Source organism: Falco punctatus (genome assembly GCF_963210335.1).
Source record: "Falco punctatus genome assembly, chromosome: 12".
Classification (NCBI taxonomy): domain Eukaryota; kingdom Metazoa; phylum Chordata; class Aves; order Falconiformes; family Falconidae; genus Falco; species Falco punctatus.
In genome coordinates, this window is record NC_137592.1 from 18,024,102 (window position 1) to 18,051,702 (window position 27,601).

General features: G+C 40.6%; 1 protein-coding gene across 7 annotated transcripts in view; it reads right to left on the minus strand.

Annotated features, from left to right (window-relative positions):
- Positions 1 to 1,603: 1,603 nt before the first annotated feature.
- Positions 1,604 to 27,601, minus strand: part of EPAS1 (endothelial PAS domain protein 1) — a 79,132-nt gene continuing 53,134 nt past the window's right edge. For 5 of the 7 annotated variants that reach the window (XM_080408297.1, XM_080408295.1, XM_080408296.1 and 2 more), the window contains 15 exons: positions 26,772 to 26,923; positions 26,083 to 26,167; positions 25,701 to 25,763; positions 25,476 to 25,594; positions 25,166 to 25,368; positions 16,224 to 16,330; positions 11,257 to 11,404; positions 10,283 to 10,491; positions 9,773 to 9,960; positions 8,787 to 8,897; positions 6,750 to 7,234; positions 5,505 to 5,628; positions 5,298 to 5,415; positions 4,619 to 4,792; positions 1,604 to 3,916 (listed from right to left, as the gene is read on the minus strand). In XM_080408297.1, coding sequence (XP_080264423.1) covers positions 3,765 to 3,916; positions 4,619 to 4,792; positions 5,298 to 5,415; positions 5,505 to 5,628; positions 6,750 to 7,234; positions 8,787 to 8,897; positions 9,773 to 9,960; positions 10,283 to 10,491; positions 11,257 to 11,404; positions 16,224 to 16,330; positions 25,166 to 25,368; positions 25,476 to 25,594; positions 25,701 to 25,763; positions 26,083 to 26,167; positions 26,772 to 26,923 — 2,438 coding nt within the window. In that variant the 3' untranslated portion in view covers positions 1,604 to 3,764. The remainder of the gene's footprint in view (positions 3,917 to 4,618; positions 4,793 to 5,297; positions 5,416 to 5,504; positions 5,629 to 6,749; positions 7,235 to 8,786; positions 8,898 to 9,772; positions 9,961 to 10,282; positions 10,492 to 11,256; positions 11,405 to 16,223; positions 16,331 to 25,165; positions 25,369 to 25,475; positions 25,595 to 25,700; positions 25,764 to 26,082; positions 26,168 to 26,771; positions 26,924 to 27,601) is intronic. The other 2 variants (XM_080408300.1, XM_080408299.1) reach the window with 1 other exon arrangement.

Sequence of the window (27,601 nt, forward strand, 5' to 3'; positions counted from 1 at the left end):
TCAGCCAGAGACTGAGACCAGCCCACGTCATGAGAGCTTGGCAATACTGCCCAATTTTTCAGCAGAATGTAATGAGTGTTGAACAGCATAGTTGGGATCAGTGCTATGCTGTTAGAGATACAAGATCTGGTGCCAAGAAATGGTGCTTTTAGGCACTGAAAGATGATGGACACTTAATTTTAAGCACTTTTTCTGGCCTACTGGTGGTGGTGGTGTGTCAAAACTTTTAAAAAGCCATAATAAATCCCTGTTCAGCAGAACAAAACTTGGCTATTGATGCAATCTATGTATTATGTTTCTGGCCAGGGTTTGGGTCTTTTGGGTATGTAAATTGTAGTATTGGAGCGAAGTTGTCCAGGATGTTCATTACATAGGGGAAAAAAACACTAGAATTTGCTAACATGAAAAGTGTTTAGCTGGGGGTTGGTGGAGCTGAAGGCACCACTGATACGTTCCTTAAACTACTTGAACATGGGAGTCGTGAATGCTGAAAGCACTTCAGAATGCGAGTGCTAGCAATAAGCTATGTTTGGACACCCCCAAAAAATAATGCCTGGCAGCACTATTTTATATTAGCAGTTAGCAGTTACAACTTTTAAAAGACAGAAATTGATCAGAACAGGTTAATTTCTACTCATGAGATTAGCTTTTTTTTTTTAACCATCGATTGGGTTAGAATCTGGAATGCTTAGTCTTTGTCAAAGTGCCCTGAAGATCAATGGGATGCTTTAAAAGGGAGCGTAAGGCACAGCACCATTCACCATTCGCTCCTCACTGCTGTGTGTTGTGCGATTGCTGTTAATTACAACAGTTGTAGAAGCAAGGAGTTACTTTCTATGCCTGCTGAGCATCCCATCTAGAAAAGGAGGCGATGACAGTCCACTTCTGCAGGATATTCAGAAGATTCTCTGTTGTTTGAGAAGCTCTCGGTGTCTGTATGGGCATTTACCAGAAGGGTCAAGCACCAACAGCTTCCATGCAGTCCAGCATGCATTTTAAGTGTATGGTTGGAGATGAATTTCTTCATGTGTCTGCCCTCCTACCGCGTGATCGGTGTAATACAGGCAAAACTGGCCATTTCTATACGGAAAGGATTTTCATGATGAAAACCAGCACTGGGATAAAGTACTGGGTGGGTAAAGCAGGAGCTTGGATGGGGGAAAACTCATTATTTATGACTGGCAGAATATGATGGCTAATGTTACTCCCATAAAAACTGAAGTGGGGAACTGTGCCAATTTGGCCTCTAAAATGTAATTTTGTTTATTAATTGTTCTTTTTAAGGGTAGCATTACAAGATGCAGCCTTAGCTCCTCAGACAGAAATACACTTTTGAAATGAAAGCAGCAGTCTGAACCAAGGGCCTTGTTTCAGAAAGGCGCTCTGCACGGCATTGATTCTCTGTGGGAGGAAAGCTGGGTAAACTCCACAAAAAGGTTGGTGGTGCAGACCTCTTCCCAGCTCTCAAATACAGGTAACTTTTGTTTGTTCTTTCATTCTTCAAAGATCAATGCAAACCTTTATTTTCTATAAATAATTTAATAAATACTTTTGTTTTACAATGATACAACAAATAACAAATTCATAGCAAACGAGTCACAAAGAATTTAGGATCAGTATACTTTAATAAGATATCAGTGTCAAAATACATTTCCTTATCAAGTTAAAGTTCCCATACGTTATAATATAGTCAATAAGAATTCAGCAATATAGATTATGAAATAATTATGATAAAAAGTATGATTAATATTAAGACATGGAATATTTTTTCAGAGTGTTTTAGTAAACTGTTAGGCTATAACATTTTTAATGCTGAAACTACACAAATAAGAAACAGAAGAGCAGTATTCAAGTGTCTTTAATCCTTGAAGCCTTTAATTCCTTGCCACTGCAAATTTACTTGCCAATTTTCATCAGATTTTGATGCTTACAATATATTTTTTCCACACGGTAATAACTTCACTTTAGGAGTAGATTATTTTTGGTAATAAACTCTTGTAAGATTGCCTACAATAGGCCCCTACAAGGGGCTATATTTTTATTTTTATTTTTTACACTGTGTACCAATAACAAAAGATCTTCAGCTTTTCTAAGTATGTGTGGTTAAGACTCGCTTAACACAGCGAACTCTGAAGTGCTCTGTGAAACCAAGGCTCCCTCTCTGCAAGTGTCAGTGCATGATACAAAGCAATTTTATAAACCCAGCTTCAGCAGAATCAGAAGTCTCAAAAGAACCTATCTTTGTTCTAAGTTTCTGGGCCAGATTTCTTGCCTTTTTTTGCATTGCCACTGTTCTGTTTTCTTTAGTGAACCTATGGTGATTTATACCAGTGGAGGAAACAAAATGATATAGCCCAACGTATATCTAGGTCTGTATGTATTTTAAAGTCAGAACTGCTCACCTGCCGTTTATTATTTTAATATTTTTGCTCTTTAAATGTGTTTTAATTTAAACCTTTGAATCCCTTTGCCTTTGAAAGCATTCAAAGCCTTATTTTTTAAAATACATGCATGACAACAAATGATAGTTGGAAAGGAGCTCTGAAAATGTCTGGTTGCCTTTTAATGACATTTTAGCTGCTGATTAATGTAAGGCAAGTAAAAACAAGAGAGACCTGCCTGCCAGCTATTCATCTCACTACAAAATCCTCAATTCTTTCTGTCTACTTATAACTGAGTTAGCCTAATATGCTGGGAAATACTACTTAAACTTTTAGTTTTAACGATTCAATATTGCAATTATGTTGGTATCTAGCATATAAAATGAAAAAAGGGTAACATTAATCAGAGGTGTTAGTACTGGCCACTGGTCAGATTCCTGAAATATCAGCAACATCATAACAAATACTACTCTCTCTAGCAGAAACAGCTCTTAAAGTTGTTGTGTCCTAGATACAGCAAAAGTACCAAGAGATGATTAACAACTGACCCAGAGACAAATTAAAAATATTTAAAAAAATTTTTAGTGGGGAAAAAGAAAAAAAGGAAACAACAAACCAAGAAACCTCTGCACAAATTGAAAACACAGGTCTAAGTCCTCCACTGGGGTAAATCTGTAGGACTCCCTTGGCTGTAGAGCTAAGCCAGGTTAAGGCAGCTGAGAATGTGGTTTGCGTCTGAGGAAAAAAAGCTTACAACGTGCAACTTTCACAGATACCCACAAGCACTGCAGTTCACCATTCGCATTTCTTTCAACCAAGTGTATAAAAATGATGGGAAGGGGAGGGGGGGTGGAAAGCTGGGATTTTTCTTTTAGTATGGTTTTGCACAAGTTATGTAAGTTACAATATGATAAATGCTGGAAAACAGAAAGACTCAAAGGATTTCAATTTGGCAGATCAACAAAAAACTGTGGTCGGAGATCAAATTTGTTTCGTTCATCTTTGGCAATAAAAGTAAATCTTTGCAGTACTGCAGCCAAAGTATCACATGATGAGGCATTTATACCACAGCTTTTTATTAGCATGAAATTTGAAGAAAGTGTCAGCATATAAATTACAGGTAATGAGATAAGGGGAGGGTAATCAAACTCTCTAAACAACACTTTAATTGCAATAGAGAAAATACAGTAGATGTATTTCTTTAGTATGAATAATAAAGTGAGTAACTTCAAAAGGCCACTATTTGGTAACGTGGACAGGTTCAATATCTAAGTAAAATCCTGTAAAAGTGTATTGGTATTAGAAATTGTCTACTTGCAAAAATATATTTAAAAACTGAAGCTGTTTTGAACAGTATAGGCCATGGAATAATCGCAGGGTCGCTCAGGTTGCCTGGTCCAGTGCTCTGAGCAGTTCACTGCCTTGCAGAAGCGTAGACCTGCCCAAAACGGGGACGTTCACCTCACAGTCATATCTTGTCAACTCGGGCAACAAGTAGGGTTCAAAAGAGGGCCCCAGCAGGCGACTGGTCATACCTGGAAGAGATCACTGAAGTAAGTCGTGAGACCAGAGAGAGAAGTTCTTTCCTCCCTCTTCTGTTTATACCAGTTACAATTTCATTTATATGCTCAAACCACCAACAGTTACAGGTTTCAGAGCAAACCTGTGCATCACTCTGCCTTGAACTGCTGGAAGCGTGTCACACAGACACGTGCAGTTTTTCACCTCTACCCCAATTTAGATTCGTCTGAGAAAAACAATATTGATGCAGATGAGGAAAGCTGCAGTAAACAACAGAGTTTCTAAATTGGCACCCACTCCCCTTATATATTAGAAAGGACATTTGTCTGTCCCATTTAATTACTTATTTTAACTTTTAAGAGGGCACATGTTAAAACTAACCTACAAACCTCCCATATCAATGCTGCAAGAGAAGTTTTTAGTACAATTTAATCAACTCCATTGCAAGACAGGAGTATGGATGGAGGATGACTGGACCTCCAAGGTAAAAGTGTTAATTGAGATGAAGGGCAAAGGGATTTTTTCCAGCATGTATGAAAAGTGTAAAAATCAATGTTTCACACTAAACAACTAATTTTTCATGTGATGGAGCAATACCTAGTTGGTTCTTAGTTTATCATCATCCTCTATATTTTTTTAAAATGTTTTTCTTTCATGGAGTCAGTATTGGGACTAAATACCAACATTTTCCAGTTTCTGTATTTGACAGCTCTTACCTGATGCTTTATGAACTGGCTGGACACTGTAGTCCTGACAGTGGGAACTGTAGAATGGAAGGGGAAACACTCCTGCTTTCACATTCTCACCAGGACTGCCACAGGTGGGTGGCTGCTGCTGCTGCAGTTGATTCATTGGTTGGCTCAGACCTCTCGAGTTACAGACAAATTCATCTGATTTACACAGAAGGAAAAAAAAATTAAATTAAGACAGTGTAATAATTATAGTAGATAATACTAATTCAACGCAAAGGGATCCTCGGCGTGATGGTCACATGGAGCAGGCACACTTACATCTTGTGACAAATGAAGTCCAGAAGCAGCACTAGCTCTAGAAGTGGTACTGCACCCCAGATCTGCTTGTGTAAGGAAACGCAATGTTGTAGAAAGTATCAGTCCTAGCTCTGAGATGGCCATACCTTGGGTCAGCAAGAGGTAAACCCATCTCTGTTACCTCCAAGGCAAGGGTGTGAACACACATGAAACCACCTACCTGGTATTTATCAAATGTACCTTAAATTGTTCAGCTCTTAGTGATACAACCTGATCTTTAATTTTAGCTTAGTGTAATATTTACAGAGCTTGCATTTCATTTTGAAAGAACTTTTGTTTCTGTTCAACCTGTCTCTCAAAATTGTTTCGATACGTAACATTGCAAAACCATTTTCTTTTGTCTTACCAGTAAGAACACTTGTGCTGAGAGACTTCTTTTCTGTAACCAAGGAACAGTTTTCCCCTTTGAGAAATTTCATTCTTTTCCACATTAGGTGAGAGGGGTTAATGACAGATGGATCTCCCTGCAATGTGAAGAAAAGCAAAACACATAATTACACTGATGATGATGGTGAGTCCAAAGTTCTGAAGGTGATGCATTTCTTATGATTACCCCACTCAGCTGTTGCAATGCTTGTTCTTCGTAATCCAGTTGTCGCTTCAGTTTCAAACTGTTAGACAGAGCAATTCTTGCTGGGTTTACATCTATGCCTCGTTGCCCAAAAGCATCCAGGGGCCTGTGGAGAAAAGATCTCTGGGTAAGTGAGCAACGAGGCAGATCTAAACCATCTTGTTCATTTATACAGATTCTTCTTTCATTTAAAGACATTTAAGGTGTCTTTGACACATGCCAGTGGACAGACCTCAAACCTCAAATGTTTTTCTTTCCTTTTGTTAATCATCCCACAAGCTTTGGAAACTTTTGACTTTTGGGATCAAAGACTAATGAAAGTCTAGCATAAACAGCCTCTAGGGCTCTCCAGGCAGACATAAAAATGCCGTGGAAAAGAGATCATGTGATTTTTGAGGACAGGATTTTGAGTGCCACGCCTGTCCCCTGGTTTTGCATATTAAATCTGAACACACAGGTTGCTGGCTGGGGACAAACCCTCTGTTTCCAGGTTCATATTCAGACAGTGGTATTTCTACCAACAAGAAATCCCAGAAAGCAAACTGCAGGCAAAACCCGCACAGCTCCACGTTTTGAAATGACCGTTGCAGTTCTATGGATTTCCTGAATGTTTCAGTGTGACCAACACCCAAGACCCACAGAGACACTTCTGGCTGTGACAGGAAACTTACAGGACTGTATCCTCTGATCTACATCTCATTGCATACTGTTCACGTGTGTAAGAAAGTGAACAAGGTGAGGAAAGGCTGTAGAAAAAGAGCCTCTAATTTTACATCTTAGTTGTAGTATTTACATATGCCAACAATAAGTGTACTGTCATCCCTTGCTCTCCCCTGTTTTCTGTTGTGCAAAAAATATATGCAAGGTAAGAAAGCATGCATGGCTCCCAGCTTACTGCTGGACCAGTAAGCCTTTTCAGTACTTTCCTTAAACAGCATAAAGTCAAGCAGGCCTTGCAAAATTACTGGGGTATTTTTTACCTGACCAGCAAGAAATCCATTCTTGCGTCCTTACAGGCAATGAAAAATCAGCCCACTTCTGCTTCCACCAGACTGACGGCCACTGGGAGAGCACTACGCTAATTTCACCAGAGGTGCAGTCTGATGCCTATCAAAACAACTTATTCCAGCTGAATTGAGAAAAAGATTTTTTTCAAGAATATGACCCTCCTCATTGCCCAAAGCCTTTTCGTAGTAAAATACATAGTTATACCACAAAAGGTCTTACCTTCTTTTATATGTGGGCATGCTCGGAGAATGCACTGGTGGCCCTGAGGAGGAACTTGATAGGGATCCTGAGTATTTATCCACAAGTCTCCATTTCGCAGGAACATACTCTAACAGGGGATCAGGTGGCCACTGGGTGTTTGGTCTTCCTCCCATCGAAGACAGGGGAGTGCTGGCTTGGTCATGGTATGGTGGCAGTGATGACCTACTCACATCGTTGAAGAACACTGATGCCAGGGACCCATGACCAGGATTCATTTTTTTATTTGATAGCTGTGGGCGATATTTCTCTGGGAGAAAGTGATTCTGTGAAGCAGAAGGAAGGGGCTGGAAGATGGTACTCATGCTACTTAGACTCTGCTGGGTATTTTGTGCACTTTCAGAGAGAGGACATTCTTCTTGGCAGATTGGACTGAGCTGAAAATCTTCTCCATCCATAGGAATGTAAGGAGCCAAGGTTTCAAGGTCCAGTTCATTGAAGTCAGTCTGCGCAGGAATAAAGTAAGTTCATAAGAAACTAAAAGTTAATAATAAATTTACCTACATGAAACTGGCCAGCTCTTATTTAAAGATGTCTTATTTCTATAACTAGCATACATGTTCGTCATATCACCATCAGCAAAGACAGACAAGAAACTGAAGAAAAAAACCCTCCCAGATAAGCAGTATTTGCTAAAGCAGCTTGCATGTAACCCGTAACAGTGTGATCTGAAGCAGATCTTGTGTTTCATTACACTTTGAATAACTTGTCTGCCAAGACTCTATAACATGTGGCATGTAGTTCAACCTCAGGCTTTTTCATGCTAAAATAGAAAACATATCTTCCTCATAATCCAGCTACATGGAAAAAAAAAGTATATAAACATGCAAAAGTTTTAAAAAACATAGTTGGAAGGACACTTGCACTTAAATCTTAAATTAATTTGTCTTGGCATTTGACCAAAGCTGAACAGAGAGAGAAATCACCTCATGACAGGGGCACTTTTCTAACACTCATTTTTCCCACCAAAGCTGCTGATGTGGTGGGACACACCTGAGCAAGTGGATACTGAATCAGACAAAACTGAAGTTTGCACATGTCAAGTCTTAGCATTGAGTTTGATCCTGATCCACAATTTCCTCCTATCTGTCCACTCTTTCTATCACTTTCCTTAATGTTACTATGTTCAGACTTACATAAAATTTCTTCAGGACATGGACTACAGCCTACCTCTAAGCCTGCAAATTGCACTGGCAGGCTGAAGCGCCTCATTTGGGCCCCAGTCACCCCAAACTCTCCACAGGATTAATAGGAGGAGATGAGTGTATGGTCTGAGCTGCCAGCCAGCAATGCCTGTTCCTTTCTCTTAGCTATAAAAGAGCATAAGCCTTTAGTAAAGGCATTTCAATTAAGTATCTAAAGTTAGGTGGGCTGAATCAGGCCTACGCCTTTTATTCACTAGCTCACTTGACGTAATGTTATGATAGTGGATTTATTTATTTATAGAGGGAATTTCTACACTTACACCCTGAATAGAATGCAGGAGATGGAGACTATATGTTAGTTTATGTGCAAGTAATCGTCACATCTCTGAACTCCTCTAATAAGTAAACCAAGAAGAATATATAAAAAATTACAGTTTTCATTTTGTAAAGGAGGTATGTGCTATGAGGGGCACTCCTTTTTCATTTGGCTTTTTTGTATTTTGTTCTAGAAAGGATGTTTACTGGCTAGTCATTAGGCCAGATTAAAAAAGAAAAATTGGTGCTGCTTGTATTCCTATCTAGTCTACAGAAGCCTCTGAATTCTGAAAGGTTTCTGCTGCTTCTTTCTTCTTAGTAGTGCTGCCACAGTGACACCGTAAAGTACTCGCTTCAGAGTTAGGGATAGCAATTTACACACCAGCTTTTAACAATGTTGTGCATCAAAACTTCGGTGTATATGTACAAATGCAGTTTGCATATTAGATCATGATATCTGCACTTATGACATGCATCTGTACTACCTGCTAGCAGGAGACTGGTTTTCTGGCTTTTGGAAGAGAGATTAGTTTCTTACCTGGGAGGTGCACTGACTTTTTGATTCTGTGTCCATAGCAAAAAGTTTTTCAATCACTTCAATCTTAAAATCTTCATCCACAGAATTGTAATAATCTCCTGGGCTGCTTGGCTGCACAGAAATAAGAATTTGCCATAAGTGGCAAGACAACCACAGTATTGGCTTAGCATCATGCTGCTTATAACGTACTGTTCAGTAACGTATCTTTTCTATGAAAAGCAAATGGCCAGACTCTATGTATAGTGTCCTCAGAACCCCAAAGTGTCCACTTCTATCATATGCTTTTCTCCAACGTGAGATTACTTGTCACTACAAAACATAGGCACACCCTATAGAGGAACCTAGTTGTTGTTTAAGTGTTTTTTGGCAAGTCAGACAAGGAACATGAAATGTACACTATTAAATTATATAAATATAAAAAGAAGGGAGATGCTCAACAATACCCTCAATGCCTTTCTTAAGATATTGGACACCCTCTAGTAAAGGCTGGCTGAGAGTGGCTCCTGCTCTTGGGGGCAATGCCCTAAAAAAGCACATTCATTCTTTTAGTGGGGAACTCCGCAGAGCTGCTCTCAAAGCCCGAGCTGGGTAAGCTTTCTAAAGACTATGTAGCTTCTAGTTAACAAACGGAAGGAGGATGGGTCTGGTGCAACGTTGCTAGCAGCCAGACTGTCTACATTGGCCTTATATTTAAGGCTAACTCCAGGAAGGAAAGATGGTAGCACATTCTTCTACCAGTTCTTTTATAGGTTATAGTAATTACTGAGGGACAGCCAGGAGAAAATGAGGATTGCAATGTAAAGGCAGGATGTAGTTCCTATTTTACCATTGATACTTAAGATATATGCAGTACAGGAGGGATATAGATACACTGGGCCTTGTTAATAAGCAACAAGAGAGGACTGCTAACATGAAAAAGTCATCTACATATGTCGATGGGACTCACATACAAAACATAACATGCATATTTTTTTTAAAGCTCTTACCGTGGAACAGCTACTGTTGCTGCTTGCACTTGGTGTACTGCTTCCAGGTGCAATCTGCAGCATTGTAAAGGATGGTATCGTCAGTGTTTCACCTTGAGCAGTGTGGCTTTTTGCTTCCACTGGCCATGATTTGTTTGGTGTCAAAACAGCACTGGTGAAGGCAGGGGCTTCCTCAAACTTCTGTGTCCCTGGATGGGGTTTTAACAATATTAATGAACACTTTTAGCTTGTGCTGTGTTATGATATAATTGCAGCTATTCATTAAAAGTAAACACCGCTCCCAGTTGCCATGACAATAAGTTGGCATAGACTTAATGCATGTTGTTTAGTCAGCAAGAAAGCCTGATTCTGCTCTCATTCACAGAAATTTTCCACTGGTGTGAGCACGTGGGCTCTTACAGCCATTACTCCCAATTTGTACACACAGCAAACAGACCTTGTCTATTAAATTTCTAAATGTAGGCTCACACACAGCTCTTTGTTGCACAAGAATTATTTATACAAACTAACCAAAATCCAGGGAAATAATGGCATCGCCAGGTGTTGGTGCCAGCTGAGCAAGTTCCTCTGGTTCCTCCTTTAACTTGGTAAACAAGAAGTCACTCTTCTCCATCCCAGGGATGCCACTCTCATAGGCGGTGCTCATCGTCAGCAGGTGAGGCTTGAAGAGCGATTCCGTTTGGTCCATGGAGAACACAACATCATTCTTCTCAATTTCACTAACAAGAAAATAGGTTTTAGGCATTTTGCACTCTAAAACAAAAAAGATGTGGCTAATGTAGGCAGTAAAATCTCTCTAAAAGCTGGGGCCCGTACAAGCATTTCAGCCTCTCTTCAGTTGCACGCCAGGCTGTCGACAGGCGAGGCACGGTTCCAGCGTTGCTGAGCACCACCATGCCAGATGACGCAGAGACTGTGGTCAGGACTTCTGTGGGAATACTCAGGGCTTTGTTGCTCTACTTTTTAAGAGGGTTGTAGTCGAGGCTATAATGACCCTGACTATCACTCAAATAAGTATTTCCTATTTTGGCCCCATCTAGGACCAAAAATACTTGAGTTGTGCCAAACAGAGGCAAAACTCCTGATTGGTCCTGATTTTTGAGGTGGTAAACAGCCTTTCCTAGCAACATAAGATAGTTACTACTTAATTTTACCTCTCTGTCATTGCATTAGAGAAACAAAACACATTGGCAGTTGTGTTACACAATAAAATCTTCAGTGCAGGCTTTACAGTTTGTTGTATCAGCACAGCAGCCACTCTGCAGAAGGGGAAGGCTGTGGTGTATTTCAACAGCGTGTATGGGAACAGGCATGCCACATTTTTCATCGATGTCTAACATCAGTAAACAAGACTGAACAAACATGACTAAACTGATTTCAGAATAACAACACTGAATAAATAGACCCTTCAAAAGTTCCTCTGATTATTGCGTTTCTTCCAGCACATGAATCCACATGTGGCTTTTCTGCCCCACACAACTTACCTCAGCACATAGTTGACACAGACGATACACTGAGGCTGTAGGTTGCGCGTATTGTAAATCACTGTTCCTTGAGTCTCCAGCCACACATAGCCACCGTGCTTGGCAAGCATACGGTACTGGCCCGTCACTACTTGACCTTTTGTACACACTGAGAAAAGGGGTCAGAGATATAAATAATGCGGCAGGACAGGAACGCACAATATGTAACACTTGTCTTAAATAAACCGCTTCTGAGTTTTCATCATGCAAAACTGCACTAAGGCAGTCGTTAGCAAGGATGCTTATCTTTGGGGAAATTCAGCCATTTTAAATATAAAAGGGGATGTTCATTTGAGGCTTCTACTCAAGACTGGAAATCTGAGTTCTGGCATTTGAGTTCTTGAGATGGTCTGAGCATTCAGGTAAGAGTGTGGGATTTTTCTAATTTTTCTAATAAGATCCATGCTGCCCCCAAAATAATGCCCTGCTGACTGCACGTTTCTTGAGAGTCCCTGTCCTAAAAGCACCTCCCTTTGGGCTCTAAGGCTGACTTGTGGGAAAGTGAATTTATTTAGGAAACTATTTAATAGTTTCCTTATTTAGGTGACCGATAAGCTCAAGAATCAGATGATTTAAAAACTATACTCACACAAAAAAACCCACCACCTCATAATTTAAATCTATACCTATCTCTTTTTATACCTTAGAATTAGGAGCTGGAACTATCAATACCACAAGTAAAGTGAAGGTGTCATTAGCACAGCATTGTTTTTAAGAGGCTGAAGAAGTAATATCACTCTCTAAAAAGTATCAAAGTTAAGAATGTAAATGGTATTGTTCTGCCTAGAGAAAAATGGCTGAACTACTACATATCTCTGTCTGGTTGGTCTGTGCTGTTCCTCTGCAGTAGCTTGAAATTAGCAGCCTAGAAGGAACAAAGACCCATGTGACAAATCAAATAATGTCTAACTCTAAATGCTTTTTTGAACTGTCCTGTGTTTTTTAAACAATAAACTGACAAAAGTACAACTCAGGTTTAAAGCTTCATCTAAATGTTCGAAGGGTGACACCCCCCATCCCAATATTTTGTAGTATTTGAAGAGAATGAGTTTTCAGTGTGGAGCTTTAGGCTTCTCAGATGTAAAGTTTTATGATGTCCTGCCTGTTGTAATTCACTGTTGTCAGCTGAGGAAAAATAGTTGATCAATGGCAATAAAATTAGAGCTGGAATATGCAAACAGTACTCATACTAATAAGAGTTTGTATTTGTAAGCAGACGTAGTCACATTGAGTAGCAAAATTGGGAACTGACTCAGCTAAACCTTTGACCACACTGGCAATCTTTCCTTTTAAACATCTTTGATGCCTGAAGACAGTATGCCATCAAACTAATGCCCTAAAAATAATGCATTTTGACTCAGTAAGGCTGGAAACTTGATTCTGCAGGTTTTATACAGAAATATTCCTTGTGTATATGGCCATTAACGGAAGCTATTTATTGTCAGTCTCTCCTACATTGCCACCATACAAACGTACAAAGCCATGCCTGTGAAATGTAACAACTGTTTTGCAGATAATTGTTGCTGTGTTTATCCTTCTATCTCTGAAATTTGTTTTCTTCCAAGGAGTATTTAATCATCCTTCATTTAATTTATTTAGACAAAGTAGAACATTACTTTTATTGATTAAATACTTCTGGTGGAACAAAATCAAAAGGCTTTCATTTCAAAGTGTTTTAGTGACTGGACTGTTCTGCTCTGCTTGTGAAACATAATTACACTGCTTCCTAATCATCAGCTCATCAATAAGAGTCACAGTGTAGGCGCCTGTTACATTACAAAGAAGCTTTTTACTGCTTTAATCTTTTTTATTATTATTATTCAAAGCATGTCATGTTCTGATATAATAAAGTACAGCAGAATCCCTCCATGGGGTAATCTCATAAATGACTAATATGCTCATAAACTGCTGACTTTGTTATCAATGCTACCTTTAAGGTTCTGCCTTCAGCGTGAACTACTCACTTTTTCTTTTCTTTTCTTGTGTGTGTGTGAAGTGTACGTTACCTGTATCTTTACAGAACTAGTAACATCTCAATGAAATAGGCTCCGGCTATATGCCTTATGCTTGGGTGGAGAAAGGGGGAGGGCAGGGATTAATTTAACTCAACACAAAATGTCTTAATTGCTGAGACACACTTGAGAAATATGATTCACTTGGAAGGCTTGTCAAATTTCTGCTACGTACTAGCAAGCGGCGGGTCCCAGATGGTGACATTCAGCTCCCCACTGAAGTCAATAGCAAAATTCCCATTGGCTTTAAGGGCGACAAGACCAGACTCTAAGTGGAAGTGATTATAGCTTATTAATTGCTGAATTGGAAAATACAGCTCTACAGTCAATCTTTTGTGTAGATTTATGTAACAAGGCAGAGATTTTCAGCTTGCTTGCATAATGTGAAAAACTGGGTATGCCAAATGCACTCTAGTCTTCCATCTGATGGTGACTAATTAAGACTTTCATACTCTATATGCAACTATATTGAAGCCAAGAACAAAAACACTATTGTGGCTTGGTTGAATGTGAGGCTGTTATTTCACCTCAAGAAGAAAAAGAACACGAACCCTGCAGGACAGTAAAACTGTAATAAGCATGATTTATCACTAAATTAGAAAGAAGGAAAGGGAAGGAGTTCTGCTTCTATCCAAGAGACTCATTTGAGGTTTCTCTCCCTCTTACTTTTCAAATGTGCGTCTCCTTCCTCTATTCCTATGTATCTTTACAACATTAAATGTTTGGCACTGTTAGAATTGACGACTGTATATATAGCATATGTCTAATAAAAAAACTTGTTTAATAAATATGAGCATGCTAAACATGAATTTTGTGGTGGCTGTTTCCATGGCCAGGAAGAACTCGTAAGCTCTGTATAAGTTACATACCTGCTAGGTTACCCTGTGCAGTAGGTAACATTATGAAACCCAGGGATGTTCCCGTTCGGAGGGCTTATGTGAGTTCCCTCAAATCACAGCTTACTGTCACTTTGCCTTTGTGCCTGTTCTCTCAGTTGGTAAGAAGCCTGACTGTCCCAGAAGACATGGGAAGTATTTAGCTTAGAAAAACAAAATTTGCTAGGGATGTAAACTCATGCTTCTGTTGTGGGCAACAGCATTTTTACAGCACAGACTTTGGTCCTGTGCTTTTAACAGTAAAAATCACCCATGCTGATCCTGTGCTATGATAAACACTATGGAACAGTTTGATCCTAAATATTTATAACCTGTGCAGTGCACGGTGCCTTTGAGCACTTCTGCTGGTATAACTCGCTCCTCCAGACTTCTCCTTGACTTCCTTCTGCTTCTCCATCAGTCCTCATGCCCAACAGCAGACGTTTGTAGGACAGATCTCTTTTGAGTAGGCACAACGGCATCTAGACATACACTCTGCACTACATGAGTTGAATTTAACTGCCAGAGCGAGAACAACCTCAATCAATGCCTGGTCAAGATGGGTACTAGAAACTCTCCAGAAATCTTTACGTGGACAAGTCCCGGCTCAGCGGTTCCATTTAACTAACTAGACAGGGATAACCAACAAGGGCTCTCTCTCTCTCCCCTGTTACCAAAGAGATTGCCATCTCTCAGTTCATTCTGTCCCTGGCGTTGTTCCATTCTTAGAAATGCAACTCAATGATTCAGAAGCAACAGTGCGCATACCCCCTCATTTCTCAGGATGACTCTTAATAGCCCAGCATAGGGTACGGACATCCTATCTATGAATATCGCTAATTCCTTTTCACTGTTAAAAACATGAGCACATTACCTAAGAAACAATTTTAACAAATACATTCCCAGACAACTCTCTCTAAGTATGGTTTGATTTCTTTTTTTTCTTTTAAGCAGCTCTGGAAACAGGATGATTCATACCGACACTGTTTTACAGCGCACAACTTTAATCACTGCCAAACATTCTTTCAAGTAACATTTCAACTCAAAACTGTCCTGAATCCTTGCCACTGGAACTAATGCATATTCCCTTTTCCCCCTGAGGTCAGACAGTTATTCTTTGCTGCTACTTTTCTCTGCAAAAATCAGAAATACTTTCTCTAAGTCTATTTGGTGGGCAATTCCCTATAGACATGACTTAAGTCATGTGCTTTTCCTGAGGACAGAGACTTTGATCATGGTAACTACAAGGTGTGGGCTGTTTTTTTTTGTTTGTTTGTTTGGTTGGTTGTTTTTTTTTTGTAGCTTGTGGTCTCTGGTCTAGAAGCTTCCCTTTGTTTTTGTAAAAAATGTGAGACATTTTATGTGAGACAGAAAGGAAGCGTAACTGTGTGGCCTGCTGAAGAGAGGGAGCAGATCTTGTAGCTGTTTTCTGCTCCTGGAATAATTTAGGTACTTCACATTAAAAACAGCTAAAACTGGCAGTTCATAGGCATAAGAATAACAAGAAGCTGTTCCTGGCAGTATATATTATTTGTATAATGCATATCATCCCTTTTAAAAGTCTCCTCACACACCTGCTTTGGGTGGGGGAAGATAGCTGGTATTTGGTAGCAGAAGACAGACTTTCAAAAATATACTGCAGTAAGCTCTTCCTATTACAGCTGCTCTTCCTGCTGAGCCCAACAGCACACCAGAAGGGTAACAGTACCAGTAAAAGCACTTCTCACCAGGCTAGTACTGCCTAACTCAGCTCTTCAAATTTTCTGCTGATCCTTGTATTATCCGGTAAAGAGACGGCGATTCTCCTCTCTACCATCCAAGTTTAGTATGAATTATGGCAAAAATCAGACCCTCTGGAAAGATCAGCAGCACGTTTCAGCTAGACAAGCATGGTAACCTGTAAGTTTTCTTGCAAAGCATAAACACTCTTCTCAGAGAATATCTGCATACAAGCTGCATTTGTGTTTTCAACTACTTATTGAGGTACCCGCAAGCTGTGCTTTGCATGCATACTACGAAGAGACGTAAGAATGTGACTTACAGTTCTGGTGACTCTTGGTCATACTCTCCGAGTCCAAAGCATGGTAAAACTCATACGCTGAACGGCCCAGCAGCTCCTCTGGATGGTAACCAATCAACTCTGTTATTCTTGGTTAAAAAGAAAACAAACATTTAAAATTCAGGTCACCTTAGCCTTATGCTGACATGTGCAGGGCAGCTCTCATCAGCTCTAGTCCTTAGAATAACAGAATTAAAACCACAGTATGAGAAATTCTAAACTTTCAAACACATTGGGAGCTGTAGAGGACTTCTGATCACGTTCTGAGATATTCGCATGTTCAGAATAAGCTGTCTTGTACTACTACTGCAATACAAATGCCTAGGGATGTCATTACATGTGTTGCAAATTTTCCCAGGCCTATTGCACAGTGTCTCTTCTAGGGAGCCTCAACTGGAGAGGCGTTGCTGATGAAGTTCTCAGGCTGTCCATTACGGGCAGAAACTCCCATCGTGCAAAATCAAATGCATGTGAGGGGCGTCGTGGTTGGCACCATCAAGTTGAAAAGTATGTGTACATTTAAAAAATACATAAAAGGGTTAAATCAGTACTTTGGGTATTGCATTTAATGAAACAAAAATGCAAGGTGAGAAATTAAGGGCACTTAAAAGAAAAAAAATCAGCTCTTCTACTCAGTGTTTCTCAATTATATGAGAACTTTAGCATATGGATTAGGTTACTTGGGTGACTAATCCACAAACTAAGTAGGATTTTACACAAAGAAAGCTATGATCTCAAAAACTGGACTTTTTTCAGAGCCTTTCTGAGTACTCAGGCAAGGCAGGATTTCTGACAAGTTCCTGAGTAAATGAAAATAGGTCATCAAACTGTGCAGATGATTTTCTCTAATGAGGGCATCGACAAAAAGGTATTTTTTTCTTTTCCTGATTTCAATTTGAAATACTATCACACACAACTTTACAGGAAACACGCTTGGTAGAAAAATAATTCAAAAGCAAAGGTATCATATCTTCCAGGAAAATAAGGAAAAATCACTGTTTTCCAAGTCAACAACTCTTGGATGCCTTTCCCTAGCTTTTGAACTGCAGTAACAACCTAAGTAACGTAGCAGAGAGCAGCAGCAGAAATGACTGCAAACCAACTGCTAAGTTGTCGTAAACCTTGAGAAGCCAGGAGGCTTGAAAGGAATGGTATGGTCACATCTTACAGCATGCCCCTGCCGTTAATGGTAGAGCCCAAGTTTTATACCTTCTAAGTCAGTCCCTTGGTAAGGCTTTATTTGCCACCACCACATCTGATTAGTGACATTGCTACTTTTAAGAGACACATCCTCAGGTTTGTGCACTCCCTGGAAGGACAGCCTTGGCCCAGCCCTCCAGACACAAGCATGTCTTTACAAGACAGACATGTAAATATTGTAAAACAAACAGAGCAAGAGCATGGCATTCATCTCCTGGGTACCCCTCCAGCAAGGAAGACACATAAGATGGAGCTATTTTGTGTATGGTTTGAGCGCCAAGGTATTGAGTCAGCTTTTCCCTCGCCTCCACAGAACTGTACAGCTCATACCCCTGGGACACCTTGGTGTTGTCACTCTGAAAACTGCTCACTGTCCTAATTTCCATAGAATGAACCTAGACATATAATGGTCTAGGTAACCAAAGAGTGTAATTGGTCTTATTTGGTTCCCCTCAAAGATGTACTCTTCTGTTTATGTTTACAGTTTTATCTATGCTTACAGTTAGACTGGCAAAGGGAAAATTCTTGAATCAGGTTTCAAAGAGTTGCTTTTTTGACTCTTATCACTGACAAGCTTCTGAGATTGTAAATTGCACCCCAGTCAAATCTGTAACTTTTATCTGAAACCACAATTGCTTTTTCTTTTTTAATAAAAGCAGTAGTTCTCATAATGAGGGTCGTCAGAGCTGAACCGTCAGGAGAAAACAACAAACACAGAAGGAGCCCTAATACAAATAAGGCTCCCAAAACACAGTTGCTGCTTGCCTTTATGCAGTCAGCTGGGACATACTGGTGTAAGTGGCCAGACGCTTTTGCCAAGACCAGTGTAAATATACAGTCTTTAAAAACAGAAAGTATGGTCTCTCGTTATATAATGGCATAGTATCATAAAACCAACCCGGTTACTTTGGAGCTCATCACAAGGGGAAGGCTTTTAAAATTCGGGAAGCTGAGGATTTGTTCTTAATCCAGACTGTGAGCCAAGTAGGGGTTGAGCAGGGAGAAGGAAAAGGAAATAAAGATAATGGAAAAAAAAAGAAGCATCATGTACCCAGCAGCACCAATGCAAATCCAAAACCGCATTACAGCCTTCATGGGTGCCAACAGTGGAACTGAGAGAGCAAACAAAAACTATGCGTTACAGCAAGCTGAGGGACTCGTAACACTTATTGTACAGGCACTGCAATCTCTGTGCAAAATTTTCTATTCCAATCCTGTAATTCCCCTTTCAAACTGCTCCTCGCTTTCATAAGGAGCTCCCTCACTATAAAATTACTCTTCTTGTCATTCCACAGCACAGAATGACTTGTGGTACAGTCCTGCTGTGGCAATGTTGAATTTAATCAGATTTAATGTAATCTTGGTTGAAAGTCAGCAAGCGGGTTGATACCTTTTTACTTCAACCAGCCAAAAAAGTATACAGCAAGATAAAAATAAGATATCAAAGAATCACCCACAAACCCCATAACATTCGCCACATTCTGACCTGTGCCTGATAACAGTGAAATACTAGTCAAGAGTAATTATTTTAAAAGTTACTTTAAAAAAAAAGAAAAAAATTTAAACAGCCTCTAAGTCCCTGTCAACTGATTTGTTAATCTGTTACCACTATTCAGATTCATTACATTTCTTTTTAAACGCTCCTGGAAGTAAAATTATTTTTAAAAGGAATTATAGACTGTTTCTTTCTCCCAGCCTAAAAAAAGCCTAAAAATGGGCTGAAAGTGTTTCCTAGACACATTTTTAAATGCCACTATTTTATAACAAACACCCTCTCTCTAAAAATTGTTAGCAGCACTGGTTTTGGGTGCATGAATCAGCAGTTTACACCCTCCTTTATTCCTCCTCTGGTGCTGCTGACTCTGAAAAGCTTAAAAAAAATCTCAGGGGCTGCAGGCAGTGCAGGGCTGGAAATCAGATCAGCCAGTTCCATGCTGCATCACGCACCATGGCCGAGGCAGGCAGCTCTCCCCATCTCCATCACACCCATCCCGAGACGTTTGTGGATGAAGACTGGCCACGGCCAAGAGCCTGAACAGCACCTGGGCCAGGAGGCAGCGAGTGCTTCTGCAAAGGTCCCCGCACTGACCTCACTTGAGGTCACTTTGAGGTTTGCCAGTGAGGTGCATCCTGCAAATTCTGCCTGCTTTCTACAGGAGCCTTTTAGCAATGCAAAATGCCAAGTGAATACACAGAGGACTAAGTGCCAAGGAAAAAGCATCCTAAGGAGCTATGAGGAGGAAGAGGAGTACATAACTAAAAAGAGTCACAGAAATCGATACACCCCATGGGACCAAAGGGTCATTTACAAAAAAACCCACAACTGAGTGCAGAACACTGGACTTCTACTTTTGCTTAGACACCAGACAGAAAATTGCTTTGTGCAAGCTGTGGAATGACAAAATTGGAAAACAAACTGTGTGGTAGTTTGGATGGCATTCCTGCCATGGTAGGCTTTGTGTTTCCTTTGCATTTGTAAAACCTAAATTGGTACTAATTAGAACGATAATAACAATTTTTGTTGAAGACAACAGGTGAGCTGACAGGCTGTTTATTCTCCCATTAAGCACTCATTTCTGAAAACACAAAATACCTTTTGGGGATTCTTAATTTTGCCAGACTGACACTTCAGTATTGTGAGCTAAACTTGTCACCATGATGTGCTGAGGTTCTCAGAGAACGCAGTCAAGAGCGGGCAGTAGTCCTCTGCAATAGCAGATCTCCCAGCTACCACTACTTAACTGCTTTTTGAGCAGTTTCTCTTAATATACCCATTTCTTGGGATGTGGAGCAAAGGCAAAGTTTTATGCTTAGGGTACACAATGGAGAAACAAGTGATCTGAATCCTGTTTCTTTATTTGTACAACTTCACTCTACTTTCTCTCTTGGAGACGTGGCAAAGCAACAAAGCTCACTGCTTCAAAGGCTACATCTCCTACGAGATGAGCTATTTCGAGTGTTTTGGTTTTTCTTAAAATTGGGCTTTTCTGTCTCTTTATAGGAGCACAAAGCTTTTTATTGTATACCATTTCTTGAGTTAAAATTGTATCATAAGAACCATCAGGACTGAGAAGTCAGGCTCTTTGTGAAGGAGGTCTGTAATGTTTACTGCTCATAGAAAAATAGCTGGGTGTGTATTCATCGGGCTGTGTGTGGACTGTGTGTGTGAGGGTGTGGATCTCTTAACAAAGTCTTTCTGTATTCAAACTGTTACCAAGTTATTGAAGTTAAATTGGTCTTGACGGGAACAAACAAACAAAATTATACTTTAAGCAGAACGAAGAGGGGGGGGGAGCCCAACACAGCCATTATGCCTGGGGTAACGCACTGCCAGGCTGCTGGAGCAGGCAACAGGGCAGTGTGGCCATCCTGCCAAGAACCCACATTTCCTCTCAAAAATAATTATGGCTTCTTCTACTCTAACCCAGGGCCATGAAAAGAATAAAATGCAAAGTCCTGGGACCCCTGCCAACTCCTCAGAGGGATGGCTGGCCTGGTCAGGTGTAACTGCCCTGCTAGGCAAAAAAGCTAGATGGGTACATGAAAAACTTGACGAGGATCCTGTCTCTCCAACTCAATTGGTCTATCTAAATCAAAGTTTTGTTATTAACAGAAGTAATTGGTCATGCTTTTTTCTGTAATGTGACATATACCAAAAGCCAGTTTTGCCAAATGTGGATCTTTGCTTCAGATATCATCACTTCACTGTTGTTGCCATACTGCATTTTCCCCCTGAACAGGGAACAGAGGGACAGGAGGTCCCTTCAAATGCTTATTTGCATTCTCACCTAATTTGAAAATATTCCCCAGATATAGGTCAGATGGTAAAATGACTTAAATCCTCTTCTAAGGTCCTGTGCCTGCATATTTCTGTTTCACAGGGACATAACTAGAAGCACAATACAACTCTGTTTCCTCTCAGCTGGGCACAGCCTGGATCTCACACGTACACTTCTATCAGGAGAAACCTAACTGGAGCCAACACCGTCCTGTTCTGAAGCATCCTACATCCTCCATTGCTCCTTTTTCTTCTTCAACTCTTCCATTGAAATGTTCCAATCAAGAAAAAGCAGAAAAGAGTATAACTAATTGGGTTTCCTGTAACCAGGAGCATACAATACCCCAAAGCAAGCCATGCCTTCAAAGTAATGGAGAACATATGCTTTTCAGTGTGCCAGCGCCAGGGAACTGGTTTGTGATGCAGCCTCTGGAGCTGCTGCCTGCACATCTCACGCTGTGCAGAACAGATTTGTTTCCCTATCCTCTTCCCTCATGCATGCTACCCACAGCAATTATGGGCAAAGAGCGCTTCCCTCTCCCCTCCCCAGCACCCCAGGGTGGTCGCAGGGGTGCAAGTGAAAAGCCAGCACCACCTACAATGCCACATCACCCTCCCTGCTTTCAAAACCCTGTTCCCCACCAAAACCCTGCATATGGTTTTTCCTTTGGTAGGCATGAACGTAAAGGCTGAGACTGCATGTGCTGGGGCGCCTGAAGTAGTTTTGGGGTTTTCTGTCAAATTCAGATACAACTTTCACTTTTGTTTTGTGGATTTTTCCATCGCAGAAACTTATTGCCACTATTTCTATCTACCTGTCACCCCCATGGCCCTGCACAGGAAGGTAATGCCAAGCATCAGCTATACCACCAAGGTAAGAAAACTGCCTCCATACAAAGACTTGCCTTTTTTTTCTGACTGAAACACCCTCACTGGCAATCTTCCCCAACACAAAAGCATTGTGCAGCTGAACTAAATCCTTACTTGGATTACTGAATTGTACCACTGATCAGCATTTCCGTATTACAGCTAAAATAATCCTTCCTGTAAACCACTTAGCCAAGATAAGTGGAACAAGGGAACGTTTTTAAATCGCTCTCCAGGCACGGCTGAAGAAGGCATTGAACAGAACAACCTATTTTTATTATATATATCTCACAAACGTTTCTTTGCAGGCTGATTACCTTGCAAAAGCTGTTTCAAGAATACAAACGTGTTCCACCTCACCACTGGCAAGTCATAGGTCCACATATATAAATTATTTTTAGAAAGCAAAATATATGGGCTAGTGTCTCACACATTTTAAATGAGGGATGGCCAGTCTTGCTTGCTTCATTTCGCATCTGTCCTGCACCCTTCCTGAGGAAAAGCCAAAAGAATCTAGGCACTTCATGTCAGCCAACTAGCTTTTGTCACAAAGTGCTGAAAGGTACCCAGCCTATATTTTCCATGTTACTTTGTGATAGATGGCGACCATGAGCTTTCCTAAGGAGATGACAGATGTGATCCTGATTTTCCGCAAGGTTGAATTTCAGCTTCACATACAGCTCTCTTTTGCACCCAGTTAAGCTTCATGCGGAAGGTAGATGCTTCCATTAGTAAGGTCTAGCATGGCTGCCATTCATTAAGGTACTTCCTCAGAAATTCTAGTTTCTTTAACCAAATGCTTCAAAACCAAAAACTTTATGCTCCCTGGAAGAAGACTTATCCCCACCAGATGAACTCCAAAGGGGATACTCAGATTGCTGCAGAAGCCTGGTAGAGGAGGCACGCTGCTCTCAGTGATACCAGCCCTGAACTGGAAAGACACAGTCTCTTACAGAGAAATGAGCTGTGTCAGCCCTGCTGTGTCGCTGCAGACAGGCCAGAGCACATTGAAAAGGGTTTAGGCATCTGACTGGCACATGCTGCTTTTCCTCCTCTGCTCCTCAGCCTGGATTTACATTCTTGGCACAAGCTGCTCCTTCAATGCAATTTGTCTAGCAGCACCAAATTTGATAAGAACAGCCGAGTGTTTTGCATTTTTATGTGTCTAGTGATGTGTCGCCTGTTGGAGTGAAATCAGCATCCCTCTGGGAGGAAAAGGAGAGCCAGGAGGATCTGCTGGGAAGAACCTGAAAGGTTTGTGACATCTCTTCCTTCTCTGGCCTGGCTGGCTTTTTACAGCTTTATCATAATCTCAGTAACATGAATGGAGTATCCAACCAAAACTATCTAGTAAAAGATGTGCCGTTTTGTTGCCTGGTTCAAAAAACCACCAAAACTAAATGCCAAAACAAAACAACCATGAAGTTCCTTACAAGTTAAATCCTCCAGAGGAAGCTGCTGTATTTCACTGCCACGTGAAAAGTTTCCCTGTAAATCAATTCCCACTATTTAAGACAGGGCATAATATGTCATTCTTTTTAAAATACGCATGTGTGTCTTTAATGGGATAGTAACAGTTCCTCTAATTCTCATTTATAATTTCTTATGCATTAAGTCTGGCAGAGACATGTGAATGCTGCAATACAGCAAAATCCTCTGTTATTCTCCTCCACCCGGCCACTGAATGGCCCCACTAATTCCAAGGCACATTGCTTTTAATAATGAGTCACTACCATATTGTTGCTTCCCTCCTCAGCAGCAAAATCCTATTGGTATCTTAATATTTTTATCCTGAAAGTCTTAACATGGAAAAAAAAAAGAAGTCTGATTTACTGCGGTTACATCAGAGGACATTTCCAGTTACAGCACACTAGCTGCAAAATTCTCAGAGAGGTCAGAAGAAGGTCAGTCACAAGTTTCACACTTGTAATCTCACTTTCATCCACAGCTGCTAACACTGCTAGTTTATACGGTTGCTTCATCACATTGTTTAAAATAATAATCTTGCATAATACAAGTTTTAAAAAAAAACACTGAAGGATGAAAAAAAACCCACCCAACATCTCAATCCTATGACTTTTTGCATAAAATGTGAGCATACCTATATACCACTGACAGCCCCTCAGCAATTACGAGCTCCTCTGAATTTCAGGAGACCAGTTTCATTAGACAGAAAACTTCATATTAAATTCAGGGGGGACCTCATAAATGAAAAAAACCAACCCAAAACGCAACACCAAGCACCAAATGCACAGTAGTACAGACAGAGCTTTCTGGGGAGATGGGGAACAGGAAGACACTTCATGGGAAGGGATCTCTGGCTTACTTGCAAGCAGGGAAAATGGTTATCACAAAATGTAGACAGGGAAAAGAGGCAGGTGGTATGAAATGCCATGGAGACCCAGGGGAAATCAGACAGGTGGAGACTAGGGGGATCTCCACTTTTTCCACTCAAGAGGGAAGTGTGGGGAGTGGAGGACACAGCTCCTTGCCTGACTCAGTATCTTCCCCTCCCATTCATTTCACCACTAAAAGTGGCAGATAGATAACCAGCAAAGGTGTTTACTTTTCACTGAGCAAGAGCCTAGAACCCCATTCAGAGCTGCAGATGCTCTGGATGCCTTAGAAATTCTTAGTTAATCTAGAGCATAAAGTAATTCCCAACTAACTGATAATACCATCCCGGGCAAACCAACTGTAAACCAGTCCTTGACTAAGGTCCATAAGGCATGGCATTTGAGATATTTTCTAAAAAATGAGAGCAGAAACCCTGCGTACTCCGATTCAGATTGTTAAAACCCAAGAAGACAATGCTTATGGCTCTAAGTGGCCTCATCTTCTGCCAGTGAACTTTAATTCCTCACACAGCAGGAGGAGGAAACACAGCAGGAGTACCATTTTGCCTGAATTGAGATTTGATGTGGATGAGGTGAGCCACTGAACAGCAGCCTTGGTAACAGACTGTACTTCCTTCTAGTCCTTGCTTACCAGGTCCACACAGGAGGACATTTGGAGGGACTGCTTGTTTCATTCAAGAAGACAGAAACACCTATGAAAAGGAAAAATCAGTGGAGTTTACCTGTCGTCACAGTAGGTAAATTTCATGTCCATGCTATGGCGACTCAGGAAGGTCTTGCTGTCCAGGGGGATATCGATGTTTGAAGGATGCTGAATAGGCTCGCACATTATTATAAGGCAGGTGAGAAGAGGCTCTTTATACCCACACAGAGTGTGAGGAGGACAGGTGTTGTACACTTTAACTTGTCCAGTGCAGTGCAAAACCTGAAATGATGATTTTTTGAATGAGAAACAAACTTAAAATGTAATTTCTGTACATGCCAAAATGTCTTGTGAAACCAAACCTGCTTGTTATGGCTCAAATATGGTACCTTCCACATGGCAGACTTGAGGTTAACAGTTCTGCCTCTGTTGGTAACAGTGCATTTCATCCTCATGAAGAAGTCACGCTCAGTTGACATGTCTTTGCTTTTCTTTCCAAAGCCTGGACCTGTAAGAGGACAGTGGCAAATGAGTTTTCTCAGTTTTGATTCTTATTTTCTTCTACTTACAAGCATGAAGGATTCAACAGAAATAATAATCATCCAATGATTTACCTGCAGAGACCATCAAAGATGCATGGACCATTGAAGAGCAGTTTGTAGAGCTCAGACCTAAAACTTTAAGTGGAACTTAAATAGGACTTTGTGCATTCAAACCTATGTTTTAGCTTGCAGCACATAAATCTTTGCAAAGTGCTACAAGTGAAAACGTTATGTCTGTCTTGATGAAAGGAAAACATTAAACGAACAGTTCTTAGTCTTATTATATTTAAGCAATTATTTGGGAAAACAAACCTGCAAAGCATTGAATAACAGTTAATGATTACTCTAAGAATGAAAATTCCCTTTACCCTGACTAACAGATCTCTACTGCTAGCTAATTACTTCATTTGGTTATTTAAAAAGCAAACAGTGACTCTTTTATTGTCATTATTACCATTTTTCAGACTCAGATTCTCTCGGATTTCTTCATGGTCACATGGATGAGTGAAGTCAAAAATGCTGTGTCCAGTTAATTCCACCTGTGCAGAAGTAAGAACTACACTTAGCCAAATAAAAGCAACTGATAGCAGTTATTTGGTTTTAAATACCACCTATTCAGATGAAACTGGTCACGTTCAAAGTGCATTGACAGGATGCCCACAGACACAAGTCCTGTGACCCTCTCTTTGTCTAGCCTATGCATAACTTATTATTTTCTCCCAAGAACAATTCCGTAGTTTTGGATTTGCACAGTGCAGTTAACAGTCAACACCAATGGTTATTTTCAACACAGAAGGAAAAAAAAAAAATCCACAAAGCTGAAAAGGGTGGACCTAAAAGAAAAGCTCTGTCACCTCTGTCCCATAGTCTAAGGCACAAGCTGAATAAAAAGCCTTTTCTCCTCTCTACAGTAATACCTAGGAAGGCAAGTTTGCAGTCCCCAAAGACACTACAACTTTGATAAAAAGGCAGAGGGAAAAGCCCCCACTGTGGTCTGGTGTGCAGGGTGCCTGCCTGATAAATAAGACATTTTATTTCCAGTCTTTTTCGCAGTGACAGGCAGCTGTTTTTCTGCATTTGGGCATAGGATTCGTTTCTAGGAATTGTGTTACAGAGACAGGAAAGTGTTAGGGAACAAGTTACCTGGGTAAGACCCATGTATTTGTTGACATTCTCTGACAAAAAGATCATGTCTCCATCCTGTGTCACCACGGCAATAAATCCCTCCAAAGCTTTCAGGTACAAGTGGTCCATCTGCTGGTCTGCCTCTAGTTCATTCTCAGTGTCAGCACATACTGAGAAAAAAAGAAAAAAAATCCTATAAAGTCTCCAGCACCCTACCCAGCCTTTTTCAACACAAGCGCATCCAGTTACAAGGCAACAAAGTATTTCTCTGCTGTTAGTATTTGCTTTCCGCAAACCCCTTCTGCCGGGGCCTTCTAAACAGTGTATGAAAGAGATGTGCTTGTCACTAGAAAGGCATTTTCTAAACTTTTTGGCAAATGCAACAGGCCCTCTATTCACCCCTAGCCTGTGTCTGCCAGACATGTTTTTAGTACATAACACCTATATAATACCTAGAAACTGAAGCACATCTTCTTTGTGCCTATTCTTTTGGCCACACACAACCTTTGTACCTCCTAGCAGGCACAAGGTATAGGGCAAATCTTACAGAAGGTGAGTAAATCTGGGCATTGCTAACAAACATCTAACAAAAGACTCTCCCATCAGGTCAGGTTCTCTACGAAGTTCAAGTACTGCTCCTATGGAGTGTGCCTCCTGTGTGGACCCCCGCACTCCGTATGGAAACGTCTGTTAACACCGCCTTTAGTAGAAAAAGGAGAAAACCACTCCCTTGAAATCCTTTCGGAGAATCTCTCACCCCATAAAACTCAATATTCCTGGGAAAACCAGATCCATCCCACCGATACCTGCTTTTCCATCTGCAGCCATCAGAACTCCCTATGCACCAC